Below are 27,547 nucleotides of genomic sequence, written 5' to 3'. Positions count from 1 at the left end.
AAAAAAAAAATCTAGTGACTCAAAATTAAATCCAAAACAATTTTAAAAATATATTTGAATCAAAATTCATCCAAAAATCCTATAAATACATGTTTCACAGGGTCGGTTTAGTGAGTTTTCAACTTTTATCGGAATCTAAATATTTTTATGTTAAAATGTTCATAAATGAGACGATTTATGTACAAATTCATTTAAGTATCCATGGAAAATGATATTATAGATACAACTTTTTATCAGAGGATTTATGTACATTTTGTGGTGCATGATTAATTTGAAAAAAGATGTCTGCATGCTTTACTCAATTGTGTTTGTGCTAAAAGAATTTCACCACCCAATCTTTTTAAAACAGTCTATTGCCTTTGATCTGGAAAGGTAAATTTGATGATTAATTCCGTACAAATGAAAGTGCAAGAGAGAGATGAATTTGATAAGAACATATGAAATGCATTATTATTGCTAATTAATCAACCTTTTAATTGTCATTCCAAATTTTTGTAGCTAATTAATTACTTAAAAGATGTGCCATGTCTGGCCTCCCATATATGTACTAGACAATCCACATGCAGTAGGCAAACTGGTTATCAGTCTGGACAGACTGAAAGTGAGGGGCATGCTTTGGACTAAATCTCCTGGGTATGCCAGGACCCAGGAAAGAAACTTTTTTTTTTTTTTGGTCGATGGGAATTTTTATAACAAAGTTCAGAAGGATCAATTATAAAGACACCGTAGATGAAAGCGAGAAATAAAAACAGTCCAAAAAAAAAATGGATACAGACAAGACACCACATATGCACACATTGCCAGGAAAAAAACTTGACATGCAACAGGACGGAATGAACCAAGAATGCGGCATGCATATTTCACCAACAATCTTTGCAAAATGTCTTCCTTATTAGCACGCCGTGTCTTTTGTCCTCACATGACCAATTAAGCAAGGTACACGTGGGTTAACATGAGCACTCATGTGTTGAAGTGTGTCTCGTATCCAAAACCTGAAGAAGTTAAATCCTTCTCGTTTGAATGGTTTCACTATATATCTTTGTACGAGGCCTTTACAAGTGGTTAAGTTGAAGACAACAATTGTGTAATTAGCTGAATCGACTCTAGAACTTTGACATCATGTACTACCTAGACTTGAATTTTCTAAGTAGAGACCATAGAGACTTTGAAATTTCACCCCTAGCTTCTAGACACGTAGTTAAATTCATAATCATCAATCCCCATATATCAGTACGATCGATTCAAAATTCAAACTGGAGTACAGCTGAAATAATTAAGTTGTGTTTACTTAATTATGTTATAATGTTAAGTTACCAAATCAGTCTCATGAAAATCCATGTTAATTAAATGTTGGAATCTATTTCTCCTTGCACCGCATACAGGAGAAATCTCATTAGTGTCTAATGTGGTCTTCTAGTCACTCGTGAATTGCTTGGAAATTTAATTGGGATTTGGAATATTAACTAATTAGCATATTCAGTGCCCACTAAGGTTTAGTGAATTTGAGTAATATGGGCAAAATGGTTTCTATTATATTTAGGATCTAATTAAAGAAAGTATAGATGCGTGAGGATTCCTAATAAGCTTATGATCTATTAGAGTTATGTACTCTATATAAGCAATATAGTGTTTTGTTCGTTGCACAAAATACTTCTCATTCGGTATTGTAACCTAATGTGTAAAAACCAATAGAAAAAAAGAGGCTTTTAGATCCAGGTCCAAAAACGTAGTGTTTTAAGGAGTGAGTCAAGTTATCAAATTATATGTTTTTATTTCTTTTATACTCATTTTATATTTTCTAAAAATATTAAAAATCAATTAAAATCTTCTAATATTATGCATTTTCCAACTCCAAAAGAATATATTTAATATCTTATAACAAAAAAACTAATATACTAACGTAAATTTATCTGCAAAACATTTTACCCTAACTCAAGTAACAAATATATGAATTTATATAATACCTATACGTGAGATACGAAACCTAATTAAAAGGTAGAAAAAACATAACATACCTATAAGCAAGACACATTAATCTGTGACAGGTTGATTATAAAAAAAGAATATGTCATATAGGTAGATAAAATAATTAACCTGTGATATAGGTTGATTATAAAAATTAAAAACAAAATCTATAAATGGGGTTTAAAGCAGGAGAAAGAACGAGAAATAACAAAAAGACAAATAAAAAGAAATAAGCAAAAAGATAATTGGGAAGAAATTTGATTTTTATAATAAATCTTATCATTAAAGAGATAACCATTGATAATTAAATAATTAAATATAACAAATTGAATTTATTTTAATAAACTGGACTATTCCTACTATTGACTAAAAAAATTGGACTTATATCAAGTTTTCCCTAGAAAAAAACTCTTGCTAACAACAAGATGTCTTTGTAACACGGCTATCCAAGTTAGTACTCTAGCATGCATGTTTTGATTATATGAACACCTTAAATTAACATTAAATCGATTAATCTAATTAAACACACAGCTGCCATGAGACTATGAGAGAAACCAACTTAACCAAACCCTAGCGAACTAGTTTAACAATTCTCCATGCACTATTTTGCAGGCCGGCTTGTGTACTGGGAATAACAACTAGCGAGGCACTGATTCCACTTAAGTTAGAAAAGGAGAAATTAATGGAAACTCTTTCAGAATATGTAAAATAAAATAATAATTAATAAGATCAAATCATTAATTATAAACACTCAACAGTATGCAAACAAAATCTTACAGACAACATGAAGCGACCTGCAATAATAATTATCATGCTCTCACATGTTTGGAATCATCTACACAGCAAGACTACTAATTAGATATGAGTAGAAGTAGCACATGTGAACATGTTAATTAAAGAAAAACAACTTTAATTACTTAATTAAAAGTGAAGGGAAACACTTGATTCAGAACTAGCTGGTAGCCAAAAATTCAGAACAAACTAGGTATGTGTGGATTTGCTAGGGTTGATGTAGCAAATGATCGGACCGAGACGCTTGATTCCCCTTGAGCCAAAGAGTTAGAAAGCCCTTTCGTCGGAGAAACCCTACTCATACAATAAGTAGGGTTTGATCTCATGTAGAAGAAGGAGCAGTACTAGTGAAAGCCTATGCCAGTTCTCTCCTCCTCCTCCTCCTCCTCCTCCTCCTCTTCTTCTTCTTCTTGCTGTTGATCTTGATCAGCTGCTGCTTGTTTCTTTGGCAGCAGTAATAGCGGAAGGAGAAGTAGGTTTCCTGCAGGTGATGAGTAATGTTGGAGATGATGATGGTGGTGGTGGGGTTGGTGGATGGTGGTGGTGGTGGTGGTGATGATGATGGTGATAAAGGTGGGGTTGAGGGGGTAATGATGGTGGTAGAGAGTCAGAGGGAAGGGCAAGGAGGAGAGCATCATGATTGCTGTTTGGTTCTTGTGTTGAAACTTTGAACAAAAATCCAAGCTATTGCTATTGTGTGCCATCGCTGTTCTTTCTCTCTCTTGATGGAGATCGAGGAATTATTATCATGAAGGCCTTTGGTGTGTGGTAGCTTTTTCAAGCCCCCCAGCTCCTGTTTTCTAAGAAAAGATTTTTGCATTTTCTATAAGGAAAAAGGAATCTCCTGCAACACTTGTTGGACCCCTCGGTTCCTACACCCCAATCAACTTCCACCAAACCGTACCTTCTAATTCTACTTGTCTAATATTTTACCTCAAAAAAATCTACATTTCTAATAGGTTAATGCTAGTATGTTTATCAACGTTTAATTAATAATTCAATTATCAACTTTTATGTTATTTAGTTTACAAAATTTAGTCTCTCTAGTATTACCTTTGTTAATATTGAGTTCAAAATTTTTTTCTTCGTCACATGGTAGTTAAGAAAACAGATGATTGAAGAATGCATGGTCACACACCTTTAAATATAACATTAAGGTTGAAGACGTGCTTAGCCATGAATTTTTGGTCACATGATTACTAAGAGAATGAGATTATACCTAATTAGTGTAGTTCTTCTAAAAATTTAATGTTAATAAAAGATACTAGTTAAAGAATCAAACTCTAAAAAGAAAGAATAAAAAATCATGAATTACCGCAATAACAATATTGGATTCCTAATAACAATTGAGTTCGTGAGTTTTTTTTTCCCTTCAGTGGTGTATTTTTAGTGTTTTTCACTATGAAAAAGGAATTGTAGGGGTTTTTTTAGTGAAGAACTAGAGTATACTATATTTTGCTCACCTCCATTAATATCATATATTGTCTTGTAATATTACATATATGCATAATAAAATTACACATTCTAATTAAATAACAATTCAACAGAAAAAGTATTGTACAAAAGAAAGTTAAACGAGTTGGTCCTAAATAGTGAGACTCCAAAATTAGAAAAGCTTAGGTGGTGTGTACATTGCAGCTTAAATTTTCAAGTTCTTTTCTTTTTACATGCTCTTTATTTTTTAAAGAAAAACTAACAAAAAGTTTTAAAAAGTTTGATTTTTAATAAAAAAACATTTTTTAAAGGTATAATGAAAAGTAACGGAATAGATATACAAGTAGTTTTTCGTTAAAAATGAACAATACTGAAAATGGTTGGTTAAACCTCTCATTTTTTAATGGTCTACAGTAAAAGGCTGTTTGTGACTGTATATAGAGAGTTGCTGAAACCCTGAAAGCTTTATCGGTTTTAGTTAAAGATGCAAACGGCAGGCCAACATATATAAACCAATATATATAAGAAACTAATTAAAAATGGCAGAGGAATCTAGAAATGATCAAGAATGACAGAGATAAAGAATCAAATAATATCTTTACATGAGAGAGAGAGAGAGAGAGAGAGAGATCAGAGATGTGATACAAAATTGAGGGAGAACTTGTGAGGTTGTGACGATAAAATGCATGCTGTACTCCTGCAAAAGCAGTTTGTTAAATAGAAGTGGACAGAACTGTTTGCTAGTAATTCAATCTTCTTCCTTCAAAAACAAAAGTGGTCTTTTCTTATTTTTATAATTGCAAAGCTTGAAAGCTTGAAGCTTGAAGCTTGAAGCAGGCTAGCTATACCTGAAGTGCCTGGAGAGAAAGGATAAGATTCCCAAATAAAGCATATTTTGAAGGGATCATTTCAGTCCTCTCTATACCTGCAATGATCATCCTCAAAGTACTCAATTAACCATTCTTTTATTTTATGCTGTGTATAGTTTGTCCTGCAGGTGAAATGTGAAAAATCCCACATCTTGAATCCTGAAGAAAGAATGCAGGAATGTTCAATTCTAAATTCTGATTAAGCCCTAAACCCTGGATGTTAGGGAATGTGGAAGTCGAAAACATGACCATAGATGCATGGATGATATAATTGAAGTACAAGCTCATTGTTAATATCAGAGTGCTACATTGTACAAATATTTACAAAGTTATTTGCTAAAAAGAAAAAACATATATACTCTCTACTATCATATGATTCATTAGCATCAGGAATTGAACATGATTTTTCTTCACCATCCCAAATGATTCGTGCAGAATACGAGCTTAGTATTTGTCTCTAACCAAACATGGTTTGAATCACAAAAGAAAAAAGTTGCCTTGACAAAAAGAAAGTTGCAAGAAATTACCAAATAGTTAAACATGCAATGAGCCTGAAGAACATTATCCTTAATTCACAAATCAACTTGTATTAATTAACCACTCAAAGACTTTATGTTTTGACCCTGATAAAGTTCCCACTTAATTCAACCAGCCTTTTATTCCACTTTGTAATATAGTGCGACGGAAAAGAAAACCCTAGCTAGCCAAAAAAGTAGACATTCCCAGATATTCAAATCTTTTCAGCACCAAAACAAGGTCCAAAACCAAAGATCAAACGTTCACAGTATTTCGTGTCGAGCCAGTCTTTACCAGTGCTTGTTTCATGTCACAATCACTTTATGATATTCCATTACCATCCAAAGCATAACTTATTTTGTCATCCATTTTATTTGGATGAATTACGAAACCTAAATAAAACCGAATGTATACTTCATACGTTTATTCTCACATGATAAGAGAGACAAATATACAGAGTTATATCTAATTTCATGTAACTTATATAATATATATACTTGATTTAATGTAAATTTTAACTCAATATACACCCAATTTTATGAGATGATATAACCAACAAAAGAGTATATTGAGTTAAAATTTACATAAAATCGAGATATAACCAACAAAAGAATATACACCCAATACTAGATATAACTCTGTTTATTTGTCTGGAGTTCATGCAGTAGGCAATTAGGTTAGTTATTAACCAACAAAAGAAGAAAAAGAAAAAGGGGTTCGTGAGAGGCAGGAGCTGCTATGCCTCCAACAGGGAAAAAAGTGCTTGTTATTCCCTTGAAACCTGTTGATCTCTCAACTCTGGGTATCATCATTACATTGGAAAGTGGGTTGACACCGCCCTTGTTGCAAAAATAGTATAAACAATCGAACATTAGGCTGACAACAGAGCATGCACATTGCACACACTTTTGTTCTTGGTAGAAATTGTGTAGGGATGCCCAACAATTCATAAGATAAGTTTCTCAAAAGTATGAGATGCAATTTGAACTCGGTGTATTTGACCAAAAAAGAAGTTATAACTTGGTATTAGAGTGGGTTTAGTTAGACAATGGTATCGAATTTCTTTCGTTATTTCATTTTATCTATGTATTATAATTCCTCCTGATGCAATTCTCACTCATTATCGAAATGCTCTAATTAGACAGCCTTACTGAATATTTTTTGCTATTACATCCTGTTACTGTCATTTGATTTCATCCAACTCGACGCTGTCACCACTCATTAGAAAAATGCTCTAGTCATACTCATACAGTCCTACCGAACATCTTCTCCAATTCCATACTATCTTTACTCTTTATACTAGCATTTAACCTTTTAGGTGCAAGTAGAATATTGAGCAGTCAGGCCAACCGAACTGAGCCCACATAAGTTTTGCAGTCTCTTAGCTCAACAATCTTACTCGGGCCCTAATATTTGGGCCTAAATTATTTGATTTATGAAATAAAAAGTCGTTGAGGCCGAGACAGAGAGCGCGGGAAAGATGTTCGTTAGCCGTTGCGCAGTTCAATTCTCTTTGGGGACTTTCTTCAAACACCTTCCGGTATCAAATCCGGCGACGCTCTGTCCGTACAGATTCAGACCCAAAACCCTAACCGCCGCTACAATTCTTAGCTCCTCCTCTTACTTTGAGACTTTAGATTCCCGCCAAAAAGAGCAAGTCCATCTCCATGTCGACACTCTTCTCCAATGGAACCAGGTTTTCTCTCTCCTTACACTTATGCTCTGTTTGGTTGCTGAGAAAACTGTGGGAAAATCATGAAAAGATTACCAATTGATGAGATTTTTGAACTTGCAGAAAATGAATTTTACAGCTGTTAAGGAGGCGGTTGAGGTAATGGAGAGGCACATTGAGGACTCGCTTGCAATCATACCGTCTATTAGAAATTCCCTTCGTCCGAAAACCTCCGCCTTGTAGATGTGGGGAGCGGTGCGGGTCTTCCGGGTTTGATCTTAGCCATTGCTTGCCCAGGTAAGTAACTAGTTAGCAAAAGTTCCGATTTTTTTTGTTGCAGTTTTTCGGAAATTTGTATAATTTGTTCAGGTTTCGCTGGATAGGTAGGGAAGTGACACTGATGGAGTCTATGTACAAGATATGCATTTTCTTGGAACACGTTGTCGGTCACATTGGTTTGTTGAATGTTCAAGTGGTAAGAGGAAGAGCAGAGGTATTGTTTCGTGTTTTTCGTAGATATAATTTTGTTTCTAGAGATGTCAAATTAAGGATATGAAGTTTGGTTATAGGACAGAATTTGGTGCAGGCTCTTTGCTTCCGGGAAAAATTGGATGTAGCGGTAGCCAGAGCGGTTGCGGAAATGAGAGTTTTAGGTAGGAAAGAAAAATTCCTGTCTTGATTTCGTATGTGTATTTTGAGTTTCATTGCTGATTCTTGTTACTTCGGTGGTCAGCTGAATACTGTCTTCCTCTGGTTTGCGTTGGCGGTTTGTTTGTTGCTGCAAAGGCCCACGATCCTCAGGTATGTAATCGAAAAGTCTTATCACATTAACCATTCATTTCTGAAACCGTATCCAAAATGTCACTAAAAACTGAACTGGTTAACAATCTTGGGTTGTGGGAATTCTGTCTAGGGAGATTTATGACTTTAATTACTTCAGCAACATGACGAACAGCCCTTTGTTTTTTTTCTTTTTCCATTGTGCAGTTAAACTATTAGATATGAAATATTAAGCACTCTACATATTTGGCACATTTGAACAGGAGGAAGTTAGGAATGCAGAAAAAGCAATTCAGATTTTGGGTGCTTCCGTATGTGAAAACTTAACAAACCTATCATGTATAGGGGGGGGTGGGGGGGAGAGAGAGAGAGAGAGAGCTGAAACATGTTTACTGATGTAACCTCTGTTTGTATCCAGTGGAATCGCACAGCCCGTATGGACAAAGAACTGTCATCGTGTGTTTGAAAACTTTTCCTGCACCAAGAAAGTATCCTCGCGATCCAGGTACTCCAGAGAAAATACCACTGTAAAATAATTCAGATGCCCCCATTTCAAATGTTATATATACTTGGCTTGGTGTTCCTTCCCCTTTCATCAGTTATTTATGTAACACCTTCTGCTTTGGAAATGAAATGCGACATTTTGCAAGTTTTTTTTTTATTATTTCTGGTCGAGATCGGCGTAAGCGTTTCTTCAAATAATTTCGTGTCTCATAAATCAAGAGAACTTTCATGATTTCCATTGTGAGCCTTTTACAGTTCTACATTCACACAGGGTTTATTTCAGTGAAATTTTTCTAGGGGAGAAAAAGAAGAAGAAGTTGATCGCATCTACGTAGTAACAAAGAAAAATTGAACTCAAGAGCTAGAGAATGAGATCTGAGCTGATGAAAAATAGGAAGTGAACAAATATTTAGGATAATCTCATAAGGTCAGATTTTAGTATCAATTTTTCAGTGCCATACTAATTGCTGCTTTTAAACCATTAAATTACTGCTGGCTGAGCCATTAGACACCTCATTTGGTGGCAAACTAACCTACACATTGGTTGAATTGTGCCCGAGGTGTTCTCTACCGGCCACTCACATCCGCAAGATCTCATTGCACCCCCACCTTTCTTTCGGTCAATCTGTACTTCATAGGGTATCTCTCTCTCTCTCTCTCTCTCTACAAGGACATTGGACGTCTATGTCAATTGTAATGGTCCAGAGACGTACTTTAGTGTTTGCTCCACCTTTAGCCAGCACCACCCACTCCTTTTGATCTGAAAGTTTGGGGACTGAAGTCACTTTTTGTAGCTCAAGAGAAATTATAAAATTTTGGGTACTTGAAATCTTGGCTAAGCATGAACGTAATCAGGATTAAGCTTAGGTTTTACTTTGTAAAGCATTGTGTGACGTAGATAACCTGTTTTGCTTTGCCTGTATAGTTGACACCTGCACACAAGATTATCCAAATTAGATCATCAGTTCTTCTTTTTATCCTTTAATGTGATACTTATCTTTGAAAAAAAGGAGGTAAATCTCATACCTGTCATTCTTCTCTTAGACCATCTCTAACCCTTAAGCCAAAATCTAAAATTTTTAGTTTAGAAAATTTAAGTTTTAGCCCAGAAACAACTTTTCTGCTCCAATGATTCTGGCCTAAATTTTTTAGCCCAAGATTATTAAGGAATAAATTTAGGCTAATTTTTTATTTTAAAGTAATTAAAAAAAAACAAATTATGTACATTATCATAATTTAATTTTATGAACATTTTAACTTAAAAATATTTAAATTATGATAAATATTGAAAAATCACAAAATTTGGGTGAATTTTGAGTTAAATAATTTTAGCCGTTGGATTTAAATTTGGGCCATTAAATCTTTTTTATTTGATTATATTCAATCTCAGCCGTTGGATTCAATAAATCCTGAAAGACATGCCCATGTGTGTGGGGTCCCGCTGGTGGTGCCCACACTATTTTCTGGGCTAAATCTTGGAAGGAATTTGACTTTTGTTTGGCTTTTAGCTTTTAGCCCACACATTTAGCATGAGTTGGGTTGGATTTGGGGAGAATAAAACCTAAAAAATAGCATTTAGTCCAAAATTGGGTTTGGTCTTAGGTCAACAACGTTATTTAAATGACAGCACTCAGCAAGCATTGGATTTGAGACAAAAAGAACAAAAGTGAATTAGGTCAGAATAATGGTGTGCTTTCTGTCCTGAGATTATAAAATTACCGTGTTACCTAACTTCCCATCCACTTGTAGTATGAAGTTAAGAACTAATGGTAGATCATAAGGATGTTAAACTTCCACGTACGAAATTTGTAATTACATACTAAAGTAAGTAGATTTCTAATTAATCAGCTTTGGATAAGTCCTACTTTGGCTACCTGCTCCTGTCAAAGAAGCTCCTTATTGTAGAAGATAGATTTAGAAGATAATCTTGCTTTAGTTGCCTAAATTAACCCAACTTAGAGGGAAAGGAAGGTGAGATTAACAAGTAATCTCTCTCTCTCTCTCTCTCTCTCTCTCTCTCTCTCTCTCTCTCTCTCTCTCTCTCTCTCTGTGTCTGTCTATATATATATATACACACATATATATAGTCTATTATTAATGCATGTCAATTGCCAAGTTGCCAACCAATCCTGCTTTAAGCAGAGGAGTATATCTCTCTCAGGTGATGTCTTTCACATATGTCATCTACCGCTTTTAAAGTTTTTCCAGTTTTCATTAATTAATTTATTTTGAATTTGAGATTTGGCCTCTTGATTTGGGATTCATGTCATATTTGGTCATTAGTCAATTATTGGCTCTAATGTATTTGGATTTTCCCATATTTTTCTAATTTGTCATTTGTGAGGTGGGTTTCCTATCTGTAACTCTCTGATAGCCAACAACTTAAACATTTAGATTTTTTTTATATTTTTGCCAGAGCATGCTGAAGAATGTGACTCCCACATGCATGTTGTGACAGAGAAAAATTCCACTCAATAATTTAGACTTTAGAGCACACAAAAAGGAAAGCTCAGAAATTTTTTGATCTCTTTTATTATATTACAGTTTATAGCCTCCAGAGCAAAGTAAGAGAAAGTACAAACACTGTCTCCTCCTCTCATTAACTAAACCAAATCACTAGCAAGCACAATACTAAATCTGGAATGTCACGGTGACGGTATCTCAATACAATCACATATTTTTCATGTGAAAAGTTTGTGATTGTCTTTAAGTACCGTCACTGTAATATTTCACGTGCATATAAGTTTTTCTCGTAGAAAAAAAGTAAATTAGGGTCCTACAGTTCACTAGGAATAAAGACCTGCCAGACTTTGATGTCACAGTCCAAACCACCACTGTAAATAACACAGGAGGAGTCAGATGAGCTGCAATGGTCATCAATTGTAGCAGTTAAACACTTCACTGGACCTTTATGCCCTTCCAGAACTGCTAAACATGAGTAACTTCTATTAACCCCTCTCCAAATTCTTATACTTTTATCTGCAGAGCCACTACACACCAAGTCTGCCACCACAGCCAAGCACAATATTGACTTGGTATGACCTCTAAGCGCACCCAGAACTTCCATATTCCCACCCCCATCTTTCTTCTCCCAAACCACAATGGACCTGTCACATGCACCAGAATACAACACACACCCATCACTGCTCAGAGCTAGTGCATTCACCCCAGAATTGTGCTTTTCAAGTGTAGCAACTAAAAAGAGCTTTTTCTCTCCAAAGTCCTTTTTCCAAACCTTAATTTTTTTGTCTGCTGACCCAGTGTAAACATGTCCATCATTTGATGATGTTACTGCATTTATAGCATCATCATGTGCATTTGTCACAGACTCCAAGCATTTGAAGTCTTTTGTGCTCCAAACCTTGAGTGTACGGTCCCACGAAACCGAGTAGAGCAGCAGCTCATCGCTCGACAAGGCCAGTGCAGACACTGCGTCCACATGATGCACCCATGTGCACTTCTTGTGCCTTCTTATTTGGACATGGTTCTTCGGCATCAGGAGCTTCGAGGCGCGGTCAACAAGCGTTGGCAGCGTAGCTAGCCGCGAGCACTTTTGAAAATCAGGCTCCTGGCTGTCGATTTTCCACACTCGGATTTTGTGGTCCTGATGAGCACTGAAGAGCTTGTAACCTGAAATGGCCAGGGACTTCACTGCACCCTTCCCTGCAGCCACCATGTTGTGATCATGCTGAGTAGGGGTTGCGTTGTCGAATTCCAGTAAAGTGTTGCACCTCCACGACCGGATTTCTCTGTCAGACGAGCCGGTGTAGATGAAGTTTCCGGCTAGGGTTAGAGAGGATATGTAGGAGTTGTGGCCCTGCAAGGTGGTGAGGCAGTGGTGGTAATTGTTTGATGGAAAGCTGTGTTGCCTGTGGGATTGTGAGGTGAGAGAAGGAACTGACTGGAGACTTGGCTCAGAAGAAGGGTAGGGAAACTCTGATTGGTCATAGAGATCATTGCCTGAGTACTGATAGGATGAGTTGCATTCCATTACTGATCATGTTACAGAGGGAGAGGGAGAGGGAGAGGGAGAAGAAAAAGAGTTATTATATAGGGAAGGAAACAATGTTGGAGCATTATTAGGAGGCCTATATAAAGCTACAAAATATAAACAAATAGATTCTATGTTGGCAAAATGTGATGCAGCAAATATGGGTAATGCTAAGGAGATTAAATTTGCAAACTAAATGATGTGTTGCTAATAGGAATGAGCACGTTTATTAACGCTTAAGTAATAAAACAATTATCAACTTCCAAGTCTTTTAGTTTCCAATATTTAATTTATAAATTTAATCTCTCTAGTATTACTCAGCAAATATTATTGGCTCAGTTTATTAGGTGGGATATGGAGCCTAGGAATTACTTGTGATTTGGCATCCATCATGATTTTTATCAAATTATGCTGTACTTCTCTTACTCCAATGCAAGAGGACTTTTTCGTTGTGGCTATCACTCTACCGCATGATATTATTAGATCCTTCACGTTATGAAAAAATTTAGTTGTAACTTTGTATTCTAAACTCTATAATATATCAATTATATTGTTTACTTATGTTATAACACGTAAGTTAATAACTTCACGTAGAGGGATAACACATATCACACCCCCGAAATGCTACTGCCCAGACCAATAACACGACACCGCATGTTTGATGTTCTCTCGTTGTGCAGCATGATTAATTTGGTACACCATCACATTAGTGTTGCTATTTCATGCAGCGAGAGACAGAATCAGATGGTTCTGTACAAAGTTTGGACCTATGAAAAAACCGTGCAGGATTCGACTATTTTGGTCCCCATTTTGATTGCTCAGTTTTGTCTGTGTCACTGAGTCTGACCCTCCACCATATTTATATAACAATTTCTCCCTTTTGTGGTGGAGAAATTAAGTTCTACTCACCCAACCCTTTCCCTCCACCTACGCTAATATGGTTCGTGATTAACCCATGTTTAAGGTCTGATTGCCACCTAATTAATTATGATGCATGACCAAAAGATTAACCGAATTCTGAGGGCATTTGCAGGTGAGCAGAGCCGTCCGCTTCCCGATCAGCAACAATGGTACAAGGTTTTCCATAACTGAGTGAGAAAATGCTTCTTGATTTGATTTTTTTTCAATACTCTAATCCAATGGTTTTGGATGTATGCTTAATTTGACCTCACCAATATGATGGACGAACAATATGGTATGAGGACTTGAACCTCCACTGTACAACCTACATGTCATTGGGGTGAGGTGAAATGAAGCACACATCCACAACCATCGTTCTCATTCTTTTAAGTAGTTATTGGACTCGAGGACTCAGCCTCTATTGAGTTGTGAATCAATTTGATACTCTGCTTAATTACAAACTCACAGTACAAGGCTCAAACGCTGTGATTTGTTTTCTTTTAAGTCGTTTTCCTAAAATATTGTGAAATTACCTGCAGAAGAGAAAAAAGACAGAAAGTCGATAGATTGGGTAGCTTGGCAGAGTAGTTACATGTGAGCTCAACATTGCCCTTGGGCATAATTGCTTGATGATCTCCTTCAATTGAAAGTTTTGTGTCTCACTGGTTCTTGCTAGCAATATGGGTTTTTTTTTTTTTTTTTCTTTTTTTTTGTTGGCGTTCAACTCCCATTTTTTTCAATTGAAATTCTTTTCGGATCTCATTGTCTAGGGTTAAACGATCAGCAAATTCGGACCATTCAAATTCAATCCGACGATTCTTATTAACTCAATTTGTTAATCCACCTAACACAAATCAAAAGCTTGAAGATCTGTCTCTTGAACGATTCAGATTACTGACTTTTAGATTTTGGACAGTGAGGTTCGGAGAGGATTTCAACTCCATTTCTATCCCTGCAGATGGAAAATCAAATGGACATCGGGACCCACCACATGAATGGAACCTCTGGACCTATCAGAGAGTGATAAGTGTTTGAGCTCCCCTTGTATTAGACCCCATCGTTTTGTAGGTACAATTGTCCTCTCCTCATCTTTTTTGGCTAACAAATGATGGTCCTTTTTGGCGCATATAAAAATGTACTCTTTGACGGTGACTGGCCTCTGATCTCCAATGGAGCTTTGGGGAGGGGAGAGAGTCTAGAGGTAAAGAAAAGAACTAATTAGGAGCACGAGAAGGATGTTTTGTGGGTGCTAATTGTGCTTTAGTGCAATATGGTAAGATCATTGGCTTATTATTTATGGACCTTTGATGGTAATTAATTGATGTGTTAATTCATATCTACTTTTTAATTGCACTTTAAAGCCCTATTTTAGAGAGAAAAAAAAAAAGAAAAAAAAAAGCATTGTTCAACTGTTATTGTATTGTCAGTTGTCAATCGAACTGCAGTAATAAAGCTATTCTTTTTTGTTTTTTTTTTTTTTTTTGAATTAAAACTCGAGTAACGGTGAGAGTCGGCCTATTGTTACAATTGATTGTTGTTGCACTGTAGGTGAGATGAAGATGAGAGTCGGCCTATTGTTACAATTGAGAGTCGGCCTATTGTTACAATTGTTGTCAGTTGTCAATCGGACTGCAGTAATAAAGCTATTCTTTTTTGTTTTTTTTTTTTTTGAATTAAAACTCAGAGTAACGGTGAGAGTCGGCCTATTGTTACAATTGATTGTTGTTGCACTGTAGGTGAGATGAAGATGAGAGTCGGCTTATTGTTACAATTGATTGTTGTTGCACTGTAGGTGAGGTGAAGATGAGAGTCGGCCTATTGTTACAATTGAGAGTCAGCCTATGGTTACAATTGATTATTGTTGCACTGTAGGTGAGATGTGTCTTTTTCCTTGTATAAATTGATTGTTTTATGTCACATCCCGGCCCGGGCCCCATCACATTCCGGCCTCGACTCCACCGTAGCACGATATTGTCTGCTTTGGGCCTTGACCACGCCCTTACGGTTTTGTTTCTGGAAACTCACGCGAGCAGAACTTCCTAGTAGGTCATCCATTTTGAGAATGCTCTCGCGCGAACTCGCTTAACTTCGGAGTTTCAATGAAACCAGTGAGCTCCCAAAAAGCCTCGTGCTATATGGAGATGAAAATATACATATAAGGCTTACATGATTCACTCCCCTGAACGATGTGAGATGTCACATTTTAAGTGTTTTCCACAAGTATTATTAGTTATCAATCCGACTATACATTTGGTTGAAGCTCAATAAACAATGAAGATGAGAGTCAAACTTTCGCGTAAATATGGATGCCACTTGTAGATTCTTGTCTTACAGTTGATCAATTTTCTTCAATGCATTAGAAAATTTTATGAATGGTTTGAAAATCGTCCGAAGAGTAGTTGGCATGCCCTTAAATTCAAATTTGTGCATTTGAAAAGAAACGAACCTAGTGGCATTGCTGAGCTAAGAACTACGATGTATGAACACGGTAGTATTTTCTCGTATTTATGTGTCGTGTCAGGTTGTATCACCGTGTCGTGTCGTATTTTCTTGTGGTCATACAACAATTCTTCTTGTTAATTTAACGTATTTTTGTATTGTATCGTGTCATATCTCCGTATCCGTATCCGTGTCCGGCTAAGAATAATGTCTCTCTCTCGGTAGTGGCTCTTGTTATCCACGATTGGTTGATGATATCTTCCATTTGGGACACACTTCCTTTTGTTAATCTAGTCATTGCTTGGGGAATTAGTAGTTAGAGACTCAATGCAAACTTATTTTGTAAGTGACTTCTAATCCTAACTGCCACATCCTTCAACTTCTATATATATGGGGTCCTAGGCTAGGCAAGCACTAGTCCCACTTCCATGTTGTGTTCCATGCACATACTCCTCTCATTTTTAGTTGTTGGACATTAAGAACCAAGATTAAGAGGCGGTCTACATGAGGTGAAAAATAACGTGCATAAATTATGAAAAATAATGTGCATAAATCATTCTGGTTAAGTTTATAAATAAAAAAAAAAAGTAAAAAATATACGGGAGAAATTGCACTTTAACGACCGTAGATCAACTTTTTGAGAGCATCAACAATAACTTTTGGGAAGATTATGTATAATGAAGCCTTTTTCTTTTGATCTCAATTATGAAACCATGTTAAAACCTCTTAATTCCATTTCTAGTCATTCATTCAAGCACCCTTTTCTCCTACTAGCCTAATTATACCAACCTGCAGCTTTTGGTGGGACGGAAAGAGGGGACCTCAAGGATTGAAATCTATTATTTTACATATATTTGTATATGTACATAGATGGATCAGTGACACCGTTTTTTTTATACACTTTTTGACACATATTTTTGTAAGGCCATTTTGTAATGTATTTTAATAATTTGAACCGTCTATCTTATAGGTCTTCCTTAAAAAATCATGTCAACAAAAAATCACCAAAATCTGAAATCGCATAACCGTTGGATTAAGGATTTAGGGTTCTTTGTAGAACGTAATCGTCCGTTTTCATCATTACAAGTGAATATCTTAGTGCTTTCAGATTTGTTTAATTTTTTATAAGAATGATTTATGAATAATGTTCTAAAATATAGACGTTCAAATTATTAAAATACATTACAGAATAAAAAATTATGTAAAAAATATGATGCTACAGATCATCACCATATACATACACATGTATAGTGATGAAAGCAACATCAAAGTGGAATATGTATTCATATTCAAATTTAGAGAAACAAAAGCCTATATACTCACCTCTTCTGGTTTGATCTACTTTCCATTGCATACATCATGGTGATTGATGAATAATAATAATTAATGGCAATGGCACTAAAATGTTATGACCACAATCATGTGTCTGTTAGAAATCCAACTAACTATACTCTCTCTCTCTCTCTCTCTCTCTCTCTCTCTCTCTACATCCACATTTGTCTTTTGGTCCCATCTCCCGTGCATATGCAGATGACGACAATGCGCTATTCCCTCACCCACCATTACTTACCATTCACCATTCACCATTCACCATTCGCATGCTTGGTTCTACTTTCTTTTTCTTTCTTGATATCTCAATAATAAGGAAAATGATTTTCACACTCTTATCTTTTTTACTTGCATTTTTTCTCTTTATTTTCATTACTTGATTCATTATTGATTTATTCATTTATGTGGATGTAATGACTCTTTGAGCTAGTTTTTTGCATAATTCACCCCTTATGTTACCCAAAAAAAAAAACCCTTCTCAAATAAAACCCAATAAGCTAACTGTCACAGAGTGCCCTAGCGGTTGCGAATGAATTTCAAGTCATATTCCACACTTCACATTATGAGTTCGATTCATGGCGATGGTGAATCACATGATGATGGTCTGGAAAAGGTTAAATACCTCTGTGAATCTTCCTGACTCCTGAAAAAGTGAACTGTTATGGTGAAGCTATCAACTAATCTCCTTTTCAAGAATAAAAATTAAAACTCAGTAAGTTGCACCAAAAACAAAATAATACCCTATAAGAGTTGGTTCATGTTTACTTTTCCCTCCTCGGGTTTAGGACCCATGGAAGTCAATGCTATGTTTAGCCCAAGGAATACACAGTAAGGGCCCAACAAACCTAATAAGGCCCAAGCCTTACATAATCATTTTAGCACCGCAACAATCTAGAGTCGGAACTCTACCAAAGAAGAGTAATGATTTTCACACTCTCAGTTTCTTTTATTGCACTCTTTTACTTATTTATTTTGTATCAATTAATTTTACTTTGAAGTACTCAATCCGAAGGCTAGAAGAAAAAATTTGCAGAAAGAAAATAAGAAGTGCAGAAATCATTTTTTAAAGAAAAAATATTTTGAAACTCAATTCGAACAATTCCATGACCCTTTTTGGAAATTTAAAAGGAAAAATAATCATCTAAATTCTTCTTACTTTGAAATTATTTATAGGCATGTTTGGGATTGATTTTGAAAAAACCAAAAATACTACTAAGTAAAACCACTTCTACATGAACACTTGTAATTAAGTGTTTTTCCCTCTAATTTTTAAGTGTGTTTTTTTTTTAAGGGATCAATTGGTGGCTTCGCTACAGTCCTCCTTCCGGAAATTAGAAAGACTCAGATAGGCATTTTAGTCTCCATTTGGTCACCATCACGTGGTTCACCAGTATCAGGAATCAAACACATGACGTTTCTTGTGAAAATGTGATTAGTGAGAAGAGACCCTCAATGAATGGAAATTTTTTTCATTGTGATGGGACACGGGTAATACATCACGTGTTTCTATGTAAGTGGTAAGAGATATTATTTTTTAAGTTATTAACTTTTTAATACACATATCTCATTATCTCATTATTTGTATAGTGACACGTGATGTACCATCTCGTGTTCCAGTCACATTGAAAAATCTCTTTAATGAATGTGAGACACTTTTAACATTAATCTTGCACGATTTTATTCTTTTTAATTTTATTACAAAATACAAAATTACCAAAGGAGAATCCTATAAATAAAAAACAAAATCCAATCAAACAAGGAAGAAGGGGCAAAAAAAAAAAAAATCCTTCCCGCGCCCTCTCACCAACCGGCCCGGCCGGCCTTCACTTTTGTCTCGTAGTCGTCATCATCATCCAAGATTCTCCACTTCTTCTCCTCCTCCTCCATTAATTAACCGCTAATCACCATTCCATTAGCTTAATTAACACGCTTCCTCCTCACTCTCACTCTAATCCTCCAATGGCCTCCAAATTTCCCACCTTTTCGCCGGCCTTCACAATCCTCCTTACTATCCTCTTCCTCGACTTGGCTTACTCGTCCACCGTCGGTGTCCGACACATTTCGCGCCTTCTCGAAATCCAGGACCGCGAGAAGGCGCCGCCGTACGTTCAAGTCGCTGCCGCTCGCGGAGTCCTCCGCCGCCTCCTCCCCTCTCACTCTTCCAGCTTCGACTTCCAAATCGTCTCCAAGGTATCTCAAAATTCTCCTTTTTTTCTAGTTGTAACTTGAAAAGTTCTTTTTTTTTTTTTTTTCAAATTTAGGAAAGGTACAGTCTTTTTGTCAATGAATTTTATTTTATTTTTATAAATATCTGTCGCCGAAATATTGTTAATTATGCTTCTAATTCCATTTGGAATGTCACCTGACGGTTTCCGAATCCAATCACACAACTTTCCTGCGTGACAATGCGTCATTGACTTGTGATACCACCAACTTGGACTCCCATGTGTGGGGAAGTTCTTGGATTTCACTCTTATGAAAAATTGTGGTTTATTTAATTTGCAGGAGCAATGTGGGGGTGCATCTTGCTTTATGATCAAGAACAATCCTTCTTTTCGCAGACGCGGGGATCCTCGAATTCTGTATGTTGGCATTGTCTCTCCTTCTCAATAAAATTTAACCTTGAATCAAACCCATCGACAGATATAATTTAATAGTTGAAGTTGCCGATGTATATTTTCATTTGACTTTTGAAATTCCATACTTTAACTAGAATTTCTGGGGTCACTGGAGTGGAGATTTTGGCTGGTCTGCACTGGTACTTGAAGAATTTGTGTAATTCACATATATCTTGGGATAAAACTGGTGGTGCGCAACTATTTTCAGTCCCGAAATCAGGGTTGCTCACTCCGGTGCAAGATGCCGGCATTTTGGTCCAGAGACCTGTTCCTTGGAACTACTACCAGAATGCTGTTACTTCCAGCTGTAAGCTTCTACTTTGACATTGTTTTACGTATTCGCGATTTCAAAGTTCAAACCTTGGAACTTTTCTTTCAATAAATTGGAAGTGATCTTTTCTTTTATCTGATTTCTTGAAGATACATTCGCCTGGTGGGATTGGGAAAGATGGGAGAAGGAGATTGACTGGATGGCCCTTCAAGGGATCAATTTGCCACTAGCATTTACAGGGCAAGAGGCTATTTGGCAGAAAGTTTTCCAGGTGATTTTCTTTCTCGCCTTTGTTTTTTCATCCCTGTTTTCGTCTTGTAAAAAATAACGAACAAATCAATGGTTTTTTCATTTCTCACCAATGTCTTGTTTATACTCTAGCAGAAATTTAATATGAGCAAATCAGACCTGGATGAATTTTTTGGAGGCCCCGCTTTCCTTGCTTGGTCTCGTATGGGAAATTTGCATGGGTGAGCTTTCTTAGACTGCAAAAATTTCCGACTTTGTTACAATGTAGCCTTTTTCCTTGATGATATAAAATGTTTTTTCGCAGATGGGGCGGACCTCTACCTCAAAGTTGGTTGGATCAACAGCTGATTCTGCAGAAAAAGATTCTGGTCAGAATGTATGAACTTGGAATGACTCCAGGTACTGATTATCACAAGACATATAGCCTCGAGTACTTCCTAAATTTAGTACTTTAAGTTCTTTGAAAGGGAAGAAAAAGGACATTAACACACATGATGTTTTCATTCCTGCTTTTAGTCCTTCCAGCCTTTTCTGGAAATGTTCCTGCAGCGCTCAAAACTACATATCCATCAGCGAAGATAACACGCTTAGGAAATTGGTAAGTACTGCTACATTCCACTTTTATAATCTAACTCTTAAACACCTGACCTGTGTTTTTCGAATTTTGTTTCAGGTTTTCTGTTAAGAGTGATCCTAGATGGACCTGCACTTACCTTCTTGATGCAACTGATCCGTTGTTTGTTGAAATTGGGAGAGCATTCATTGATCAACAAGTAAAAGGTTGGTAATCTGGATCTTGTGCCTCCCCACTTTATATTTGTGGATATAATATTTGTGTCAAACACTAATTCCGTTCTAATTTCTTCTCATTGGTCGATTACCTATTTGTTCAGAGTACGGCAGGACTAGTCACATATACAACTGGTATAAGGGTTCCTCCACTTACGTTCTTCAAAAGCTCATTCTTCCATTCTTTTATAATCATTGACATCTGCTAGATAACATTTATTAAACTGGTCATTAAATTCTCTCAAATACATGTAAAATTAACCAGTTTGTTTCGCTCTTTTTGTCTCCCAAATAATTGCCTGAGCTTTACTTAAACTCCAAAGATTATGTTAACATTGTTTATGATTGAACCTGTGCAGTGATACTTTTGATGAGAATACTCCACCTGACGATGCTCCGGAGTACATATCTTCGTTAGGTGCAGCAATCTTTAGGGGTATGCAAAGTGGAGACAAGGACGGTGTCTGGTTAATGCAGGTAAAAGGAATTATCTCCAAGCCATATGTTTTATGAGAATATGGTTAGTTACGATGAGTCCTCGATGCAATTATGTACAGATCTGTTGACTTTTTGTTTGGTATGCTAATGAGTTTCCAGGGGTGGTTATTTTCATACGATCCATTCTGGAGGCCTCCGCAAATGAAGGTTAGATTTATAATTTATTTTCTCCAACCGTAAGCCATTTTAATTTCGTATCTTTCTTGCTCCCTTTTTTCTCGGCTTTGGTTGACAGTGAAATGTGCTTATTTCAGGCACTTTTACACTCTGTTCCCGCGGGGAAGCTGGTAGTACTTGATCTGTTTGCTGAAGTGAAACCTATATGGAGTACTACGGAGCAGTTTTATGGTGTTCCTTACATCTGGAAAGTCATATGTCTAAAGCTTGACAATTATGTCCATCTTGAAGTTTAAGCTGCTATAAGTCCTTTATTGTATACTGCAGAAGGACATTTTAAGTTCATCTATGCCTTCTCTGAAGATTCTTATTTGATTTGTCGGAGTTCTGTATTACAGGTGTATGCTGCACAATTTTGCAGGAAATGTTGAGATGTACGGAGTTTTGGATGCAATAGCATCTGGACCAATCGATGCTCGTATAAGTGAAAACTCAACAATGGTATCCACCCATAAAAAGTTCGCTTAGTCATGATATTATAAGTTGTTTAGTAATCTTTGATTAGGCTTTGCATCAACACATGTTAAATGCCTTCATTTAACTACATAGTATCTTCATATGATTAATCTTATCGATTACTTTTTCTGAAGGTTGGTGTTGGAATGTCAATGGAAGGTATAGAACAGAATCCTGTTGTTTATGATCTCATGTCTGAGATGGCTTTTCAACACAACAAAGTTGATGCTAAGGTAAGCTTAAGTTGTTTCCTAATCCCATTGAACGTTAGGATACCTGTGACTTGTAACTGGTGATTAGGATATAAAACCGAAAAATCATTCACTCATTCCGATTTCAGGCCTGGATTGATCAATATTCTGCCAGACGTTATGGCCGTTCAACTCCTTCAATACAAGATGCCTGGAATATACTATATCATACCATCTATAACTGCACTGATGGTGCCTATGTAAGTTCCCGGCTTAATTTCTTTTAGTATCTTCATCTGTAGGATAATTTCTCGCTAGTTATTACCTTGAAAAACATTTTTACCTTTTCAATTTTTGCAAGATTGCATTGGCTCAATCTTGTTCCCACACAACATTTCAATTGGATTCCATAAATCATGGTTCCTCTTTTCAGTTCAAATTTTTGTTAGTGCATGGATGCCATAACTAGTAGTTCCTACTAAAACAGGACAAAAACAGGGACGTGATTGTGGCATTTCCCAACGTTGATCCATCCTTAATATCAACACTGTCAGAAGGTCGTCATCAAAATGAGAAACCAGTAGCAGGAAGTGCAGTCCTCCAGGAAGTAACTGATTCGTTCGATCGACCTCATTTATGGTATTCAACTTCTGAAGTAATACATGCATTAGAACTCTTTATTGCAAGTGGAGATGAGCTCTCAGAAAGTAGTGCTTACAGGTTAGCCCCTTTGAGTACGAAAAACCTCACACGCATTAGCTTTTTCGCACTTAAAGTTTTCGCATTAGTTCTATTTGACATTTTAACTGTACTGCTCAGGTATGATCTTGTTGATCTGACAAGACAAGCCTTATCTAAATATGCAAACCAGCTCTTTCTAAAGGTCATAGAGGCCTATCACTCAAATGATGTCCTTGGAGTGGCACGCGACAGCAAGAAGTTTTTAGACCTAGTTGAAGACATGGACGCACTCTTAGCCTGCCATGATGGATTTCTCCTAGGACCCTGGTTGGAAAGTGCGAAGAAACTTGCACAGGACGAAGAACAGGAAAAACAGGTTCGAATCCCCATTGAATTACATTCCCTAAATAAACTTATACTAGCAAGGAAAGCAAGATTTTGTTTTTCATCTGATGTGATCCGAAAATGCAGTTTGAGTGGAATGCTAGAACTCAGATAACAATGTGGTTCGACAACACAGAGGAGGAAGCAAGTCTGCTCCGCGACTACGGTATGCCAAGTGATGTAGTAACATTGAACCGTCTGCGATCTGCATCCATATACATTGCGGTAAACATCTGTCTTTTCGATTTTTTCATGCAGGAAACAAGTACTGGAGCGGGCTTCTACGCGATTATTATGGCCCTCGAGCAGCTATATATTTCAAGTATTTAACGAAAAGCTTGGAGGAGGGCGGCGAGTTTGGATTGAAGGATTGGAGGAGGGAGTGGATAAAGCTGACGAATGATTGGCAAAACAGCAGGAAGACGTTTCCTGTGAAAAGTACTGGAAACGCTGTCAAGACATCCCGGTGTCTTTTTGATAAGTACTTATTAGGAAGTGCTTCTGACATACAACCACTTAATGAAGATGCTTATCCGAGATTGTAATTATAATGTGTTTGAATAATATGGATATGAAGACTTTGTGTGATGGACTGCTGTTTTCTTCAGTAATTAAACTAATGAGAGTGGCAATGCATCCCATTTCCGTCCATGCTGTTTCGGGTTCGAAACTTTCTCCTCTCATAAGCTATAGTAATAGTTTCAAACCATTACCATGCCCTTAATAATTATAATTTTTTAAAAAATTGATAAGTTTGGCATAATTCATAGACATTTACAACAAAACCCTATTTTTATGTTTCTTTTTTATTCATTTTTAAAATAAGTTATTTGTTGCTACTTAATACTACGCTTTACTAATATTCCTCTTTGTTTGTTCAAAAACAAAAAAAAAAAGTTATTTGTTTACCACATCATTACAAGTCTTACAACAAAAAAAAAAAAAGAAAAAAAAATATTTAAGTAACGTGTCTATATAGCTACACATATAAAATCAAGATGCCTTGTATTTATTTATTATTCAAATATATTCATGATCTCACATATACAACTTTCTTTATCATTTAAGTTCATTATTTTGATGTGTGCACAAAAATTGTTTGACTCGTGCTTCTTTTGGTTGAGTATATATGTTTTACACAATATGATGCTAGAGGGATCATTTGTTTAAATCATACTTTGTAAATATGTGACTATCAGTTGATGGTCAGATGCATTTTATAAAAGACGAATGTATGACACCACTTTTTTTACACAATTTTTGACTCACGTTTTGTAGGATCGACTCCATAATTGTATTTAACGATTTGAACCGTCTATAACATCATTCATAGATTATCATTACAAAAATCTAGACAGATAAAACTATTAAGACATTCATTTGTAAGTAAGAAAATGGATAAATATAGTTCTATAAAAAAATCATAAACTTTTAATCCACCAGTCATATAATTTTAGATTTTGATGACTTTTTATAAACATAATCTTTAAGAAAGACTTAAAAAAATAAACGTTTAAATATATTATAAAATGACACATTAAAGAATAAACAACCATTAACCGCAACAATCAATATTTTTTATATTTGAATCTTGACATCCTTATCAAAAGTTGGATCATGTATCGTGTCATTTGATGGGAACTCTAGCTTTGACTTGGAAATATATACCACGGAATATATTGAAATTTGGATCGCGATCGGTGAAGCTTTGAGGTTACAAGCTTGACGTAGAAGAAAGCCGCCAAGAAATTTCGACTCTACTGGGCAGATCCCAACCGGATTTTTCGCGGATCCTTTTGACGAGGATTTTAAAGATTCGTAAATCGTACTCGTTCATTGTATATCGTGTGATCAATATTTATCAAATACTATTTGTGTTTAATTTTAAATAAAAATATTTAAAATAATTTCTGATCGTACGATGTACGATGAACAAACGAGAATTCAGATTCGGGCAGGTCCTTTTATTATCAGTTTTTATCAAAGTCAAAAGTCTTTGTTCTGGATTGTTCCAGAAGGCTTTTGAGAAATACACGGTTAAGTTTACTTACAAAATTGCCCTTATTAGTTGAATAATCAGTAATTCATAAACCTATAGTTAGGAGGAGCTAGTTGACCAAAAATTCGGCCGGAGAAAATTGTAAATTTCCTAGAAGAAGATGAATCACGGTAGCAGTATTGAATAAATCAAATCAAAACAAAAATAGCATTAAATAATTAGCATGTGAAAAATAAAAAGTATGTATTTATCAGATAAAATCGTTCTTTCTTTACTTTACAATAAGTAAGTCAATTAGTACACAACATTCATTTTTAAAAAGTGAATAACGAATTTTACTGACGAGCGTTAAAGCGTTGCGCTTTGCCTTTAGATTTTCAACCTCTAAAATCTTTTAAATCCAAACTCAAATATAGTGTGTTAAGCAAACTTGTTTGTAGTAACATTATTGAATTAGAGAATTCTTTCTATTTTTACTCACATAGTGATTAATATAGATACTTCCTCTTTAGAGACTCGTCCACTAAAAATTTCTCATGCACTACACTTAGTACTGGTTTGGTACTGGAGTGCTTTTATAAAAAGTGGGTATAAAAAAAAAATTGAGTTAAAAAGTGTGTTTGGCTTATTCTCACAGTACATCAAAATCAGTTTTTTTCAAAGCATAACAATACCAAACCAGAATATCATCCGAATTTAAAACGACTAATTATCAATATTCCATTCACTCTTCAAGGAAATTAAAATTGGAAAAGGAGATAAGGGTATTCTTGTCATGAAAAATGAAAAAGGGGAAGAGTGAAATGTTCAAATACACGTCAGTCATACGCGTCCCAATACATTGTATATATTATTTTTCCATTTAAGTCCCCAGCACGCGTCCGAATTTAATATTTGGTCCAACTCCTATCGAATCTATACTCCTATAAAATCATACGTTAAACCCCTCCTCCCATATCACGTTTCTACTTCTCTCCAGAAATTTTGAATTACCCCCAAAATCCCAACCCGATTTTCTCACCGTCCCCAATCGATCGAGTTCTTCCGCCGATTAATTCCAGCTTCAATTCCTCGAGAGCGATCATGAACGGAGGCAAAGCGAATCACGAGAGCTCGTGGGCCGATCAGTGGGATTACAACAACTCCTCTTACCCCGTCGAAGCCAAGGGCGGCAGCGACGGCGGAACCGCAGCAAAGTACAAGCAGAAGGTCGGGGAAGGCCTTGTGAAGACCAAGGCGGTGGCTTCGACCGGCGCTAAGAAGGTCAAGGAAGGCGCCTCCGCTGGATTCCACTGGATCAAAGAAAAGTACCAGAAGGCTACCCAGAAGCGTTGATTTTGAATTTTCTTGTTAATTTCTTGATACAGAGTTTTAATTTCTTGGGTTTTTAAATATGATTTGAGCTTCTAGTTTCGTTGTAGGGTGATTTGTTGTTGGTAATTCGTTTGTACAGACAAACTTGTATGATCTTTTGTTTATGTTTTGATGATAAATGCATAAATCTAGCGTACAAGGCTACCAGAAATATACATATTTATCCAATTATTATCATTTTTAAATATTATTCCATTTACTTTATTTCTATTGATCCGGGTGAAGCAAATTTCTTGGTTATCATCGTTGACAAATTTTTAGGTGTATTTGGAATACTTGGCACGTGGTTTTTACAACCTATTAATTTTAATGAAATAATAAAATTACTAAACAATGTTTCGGGTTCATTGAATTTTTTTTCTGTGATTGTTACTAATTCACTTATGAATTATAATTTAAGTTTATATTTGAGAGTATTATTATAATATTGGAGCTGAGAATAGAAGATCAGAATCGGGTCCAAGCCAGTTTTACTGGGTCGGTTCTAACCCGCCTAAATGGAGAAATTCTACCGTTCGAACGATTGAGCCATGTCTTTGCTCAGGTATACAGATGGAGACACAGACAGCTCCTATATTTAACTGACAGGCCATCTCTCTCTCTATTTTTTCAATATGAAAAGAGGGGGCCGGTGGCATTGAGAAAATATAGAGAGAGATGGCTTATATT

The 27,547-nt window shown here is 36.0% G+C and overlaps 4 protein-coding genes across 5 annotated transcripts; 3 read left to right on the top strand and 1 right to left on the bottom strand.

The window, feature by feature from the left end:
• The first annotated feature begins 6,861 nt into the window (after positions 1-6,861).
• LOC125479053 (ribosomal RNA small subunit methyltransferase G-like) lies at positions 6,862-8,735 on the top strand. Its single transcript, XM_048588080.1, is given in 8 exon segments — positions 6,862-7,272; positions 7,372-7,462; positions 7,465-7,545; positions 7,632-7,741; positions 7,835-7,901; positions 7,982-8,049; positions 8,292-8,367; positions 8,447-8,735. Coding segments are annotated over 8 exon segments (822 nt in total). The 5' UTR covers positions 6,862-7,056; the 3' UTR covers positions 8,560-8,735.
• A 2,304-nt stretch (positions 8,736-11,039) lies between these two features.
• LOC103942318 (protein JINGUBANG) lies at positions 11,040-12,600 on the bottom strand. Its single transcript, XM_018646262.2, has one exon. It carries the CDS (start codon positions 12,521-12,523, stop codon positions 11,309-11,311), a length of 1,215 nt encoding a protein of 404 aa, XP_018501778.2. The 5' UTR covers positions 12,524-12,600; the 3' UTR covers positions 11,040-11,308.
• A 6,367-nt stretch (positions 12,601-18,967) lies between these two features.
• On the top strand, positions 18,968-24,156 carry LOC125478840 (alpha-N-acetylglucosaminidase-like). 2 transcript variants are annotated; one of them, XM_048587506.1, is made up of 19 exons: positions 18,968-19,381; positions 19,697-19,773; positions 19,905-20,116; positions 20,230-20,351; positions 20,465-20,550; positions 20,634-20,728; positions 20,846-20,927; positions 21,003-21,109; positions 21,223-21,253; positions 21,478-21,595; positions 21,716-21,763; positions 21,871-21,980; positions 22,132-22,234; positions 22,384-22,482; positions 22,590-22,700; positions 22,928-23,160; positions 23,260-23,497; positions 23,593-23,671; positions 23,764-24,156. In XM_048587506.1, the coding sequence occupies exons 1-19, from the start codon at positions 19,151-19,153 to the stop codon at positions 24,048-24,050; spliced, it is 2,469 nt and encodes an 822-aa protein (XP_048443463.1). In that variant the 5' UTR covers positions 18,968-19,150; the 3' UTR covers positions 24,051-24,156. The 2 variants fall into 2 exon arrangements, with proteins under 2 accessions (XP_048443463.1, XP_048443462.1); XM_048587505.1 differs by having other exon boundaries at positions 20,462-20,550.
• A 2,416-nt stretch (positions 24,157-26,572) lies between these two features.
• On the top strand, positions 26,573-27,055 carry LOC125478951. Its single transcript, XM_048587876.1, has one exon. The coding sequence runs from the start codon at positions 26,588-26,590 to the stop codon at positions 26,837-26,839; it is 252 nt and encodes an 83-aa protein (XP_048443833.1). The 5' UTR covers positions 26,573-26,587; the 3' UTR covers positions 26,840-27,055.
• Positions 27,056-27,547: the final 492 nt, after the last annotated feature.

Source organism: the organism of the source record quoted next, unplaced genomic scaffold (assembly GCF_019419815.1).
Source record: "Pyrus x bretschneideri cultivar Hongxiangsu unplaced genomic scaffold, Pyrus_bretschneideri_v1 Contig27, whole genome shotgun sequence".
Taxonomy (NCBI): domain Eukaryota; kingdom Viridiplantae; phylum Streptophyta; class Magnoliopsida; order Rosales; family Rosaceae; genus Pyrus; species Pyrus x bretschneideri.
This window is presented reverse-complemented; position numbering and strand designations above follow the sequence as displayed.

What these genes read in the sequence shown, in the direction of transcription:
- LOC103942318 (XM_018646262.2), bottom strand. Translation starts at nt 12,523, where the DNA reads ATGGAATGCAACTCATCCTATCAGTACTCAGGCAATGATCTCTATGAC.
- LOC125478840 (XM_048587505.1), top strand. Translation starts at nt 19,151, where the DNA reads ATGGCCTCCAAATTTCCCACCTTTTCGCCGGCCTTCACAATCCTCCTT. An exon ending in GAATGCTGTTACTTCCAGCT is followed by an intron (nt 20,117 to 20,229) that starts GTAAGCTTCTAC and finishes GATTTCTTGAAG; the next exon opens with ATACATTCGCCTGGTGGGAT. An exon ending in ACAACAAAGTTGATGCTAAG is followed by an intron (nt 22,483 to 22,589) that starts GTAAGCTTAAGT and finishes TTCCGATTTCAG; the next exon opens with GCCTGGATTGATCAATATTC.
- LOC125478951 (XM_048587876.1), top strand. Translation starts at nt 26,588, where the DNA reads ATGAACGGAGGCAAAGCGAATCACGAGAGCTCGTGGGCCGATCAGTGG.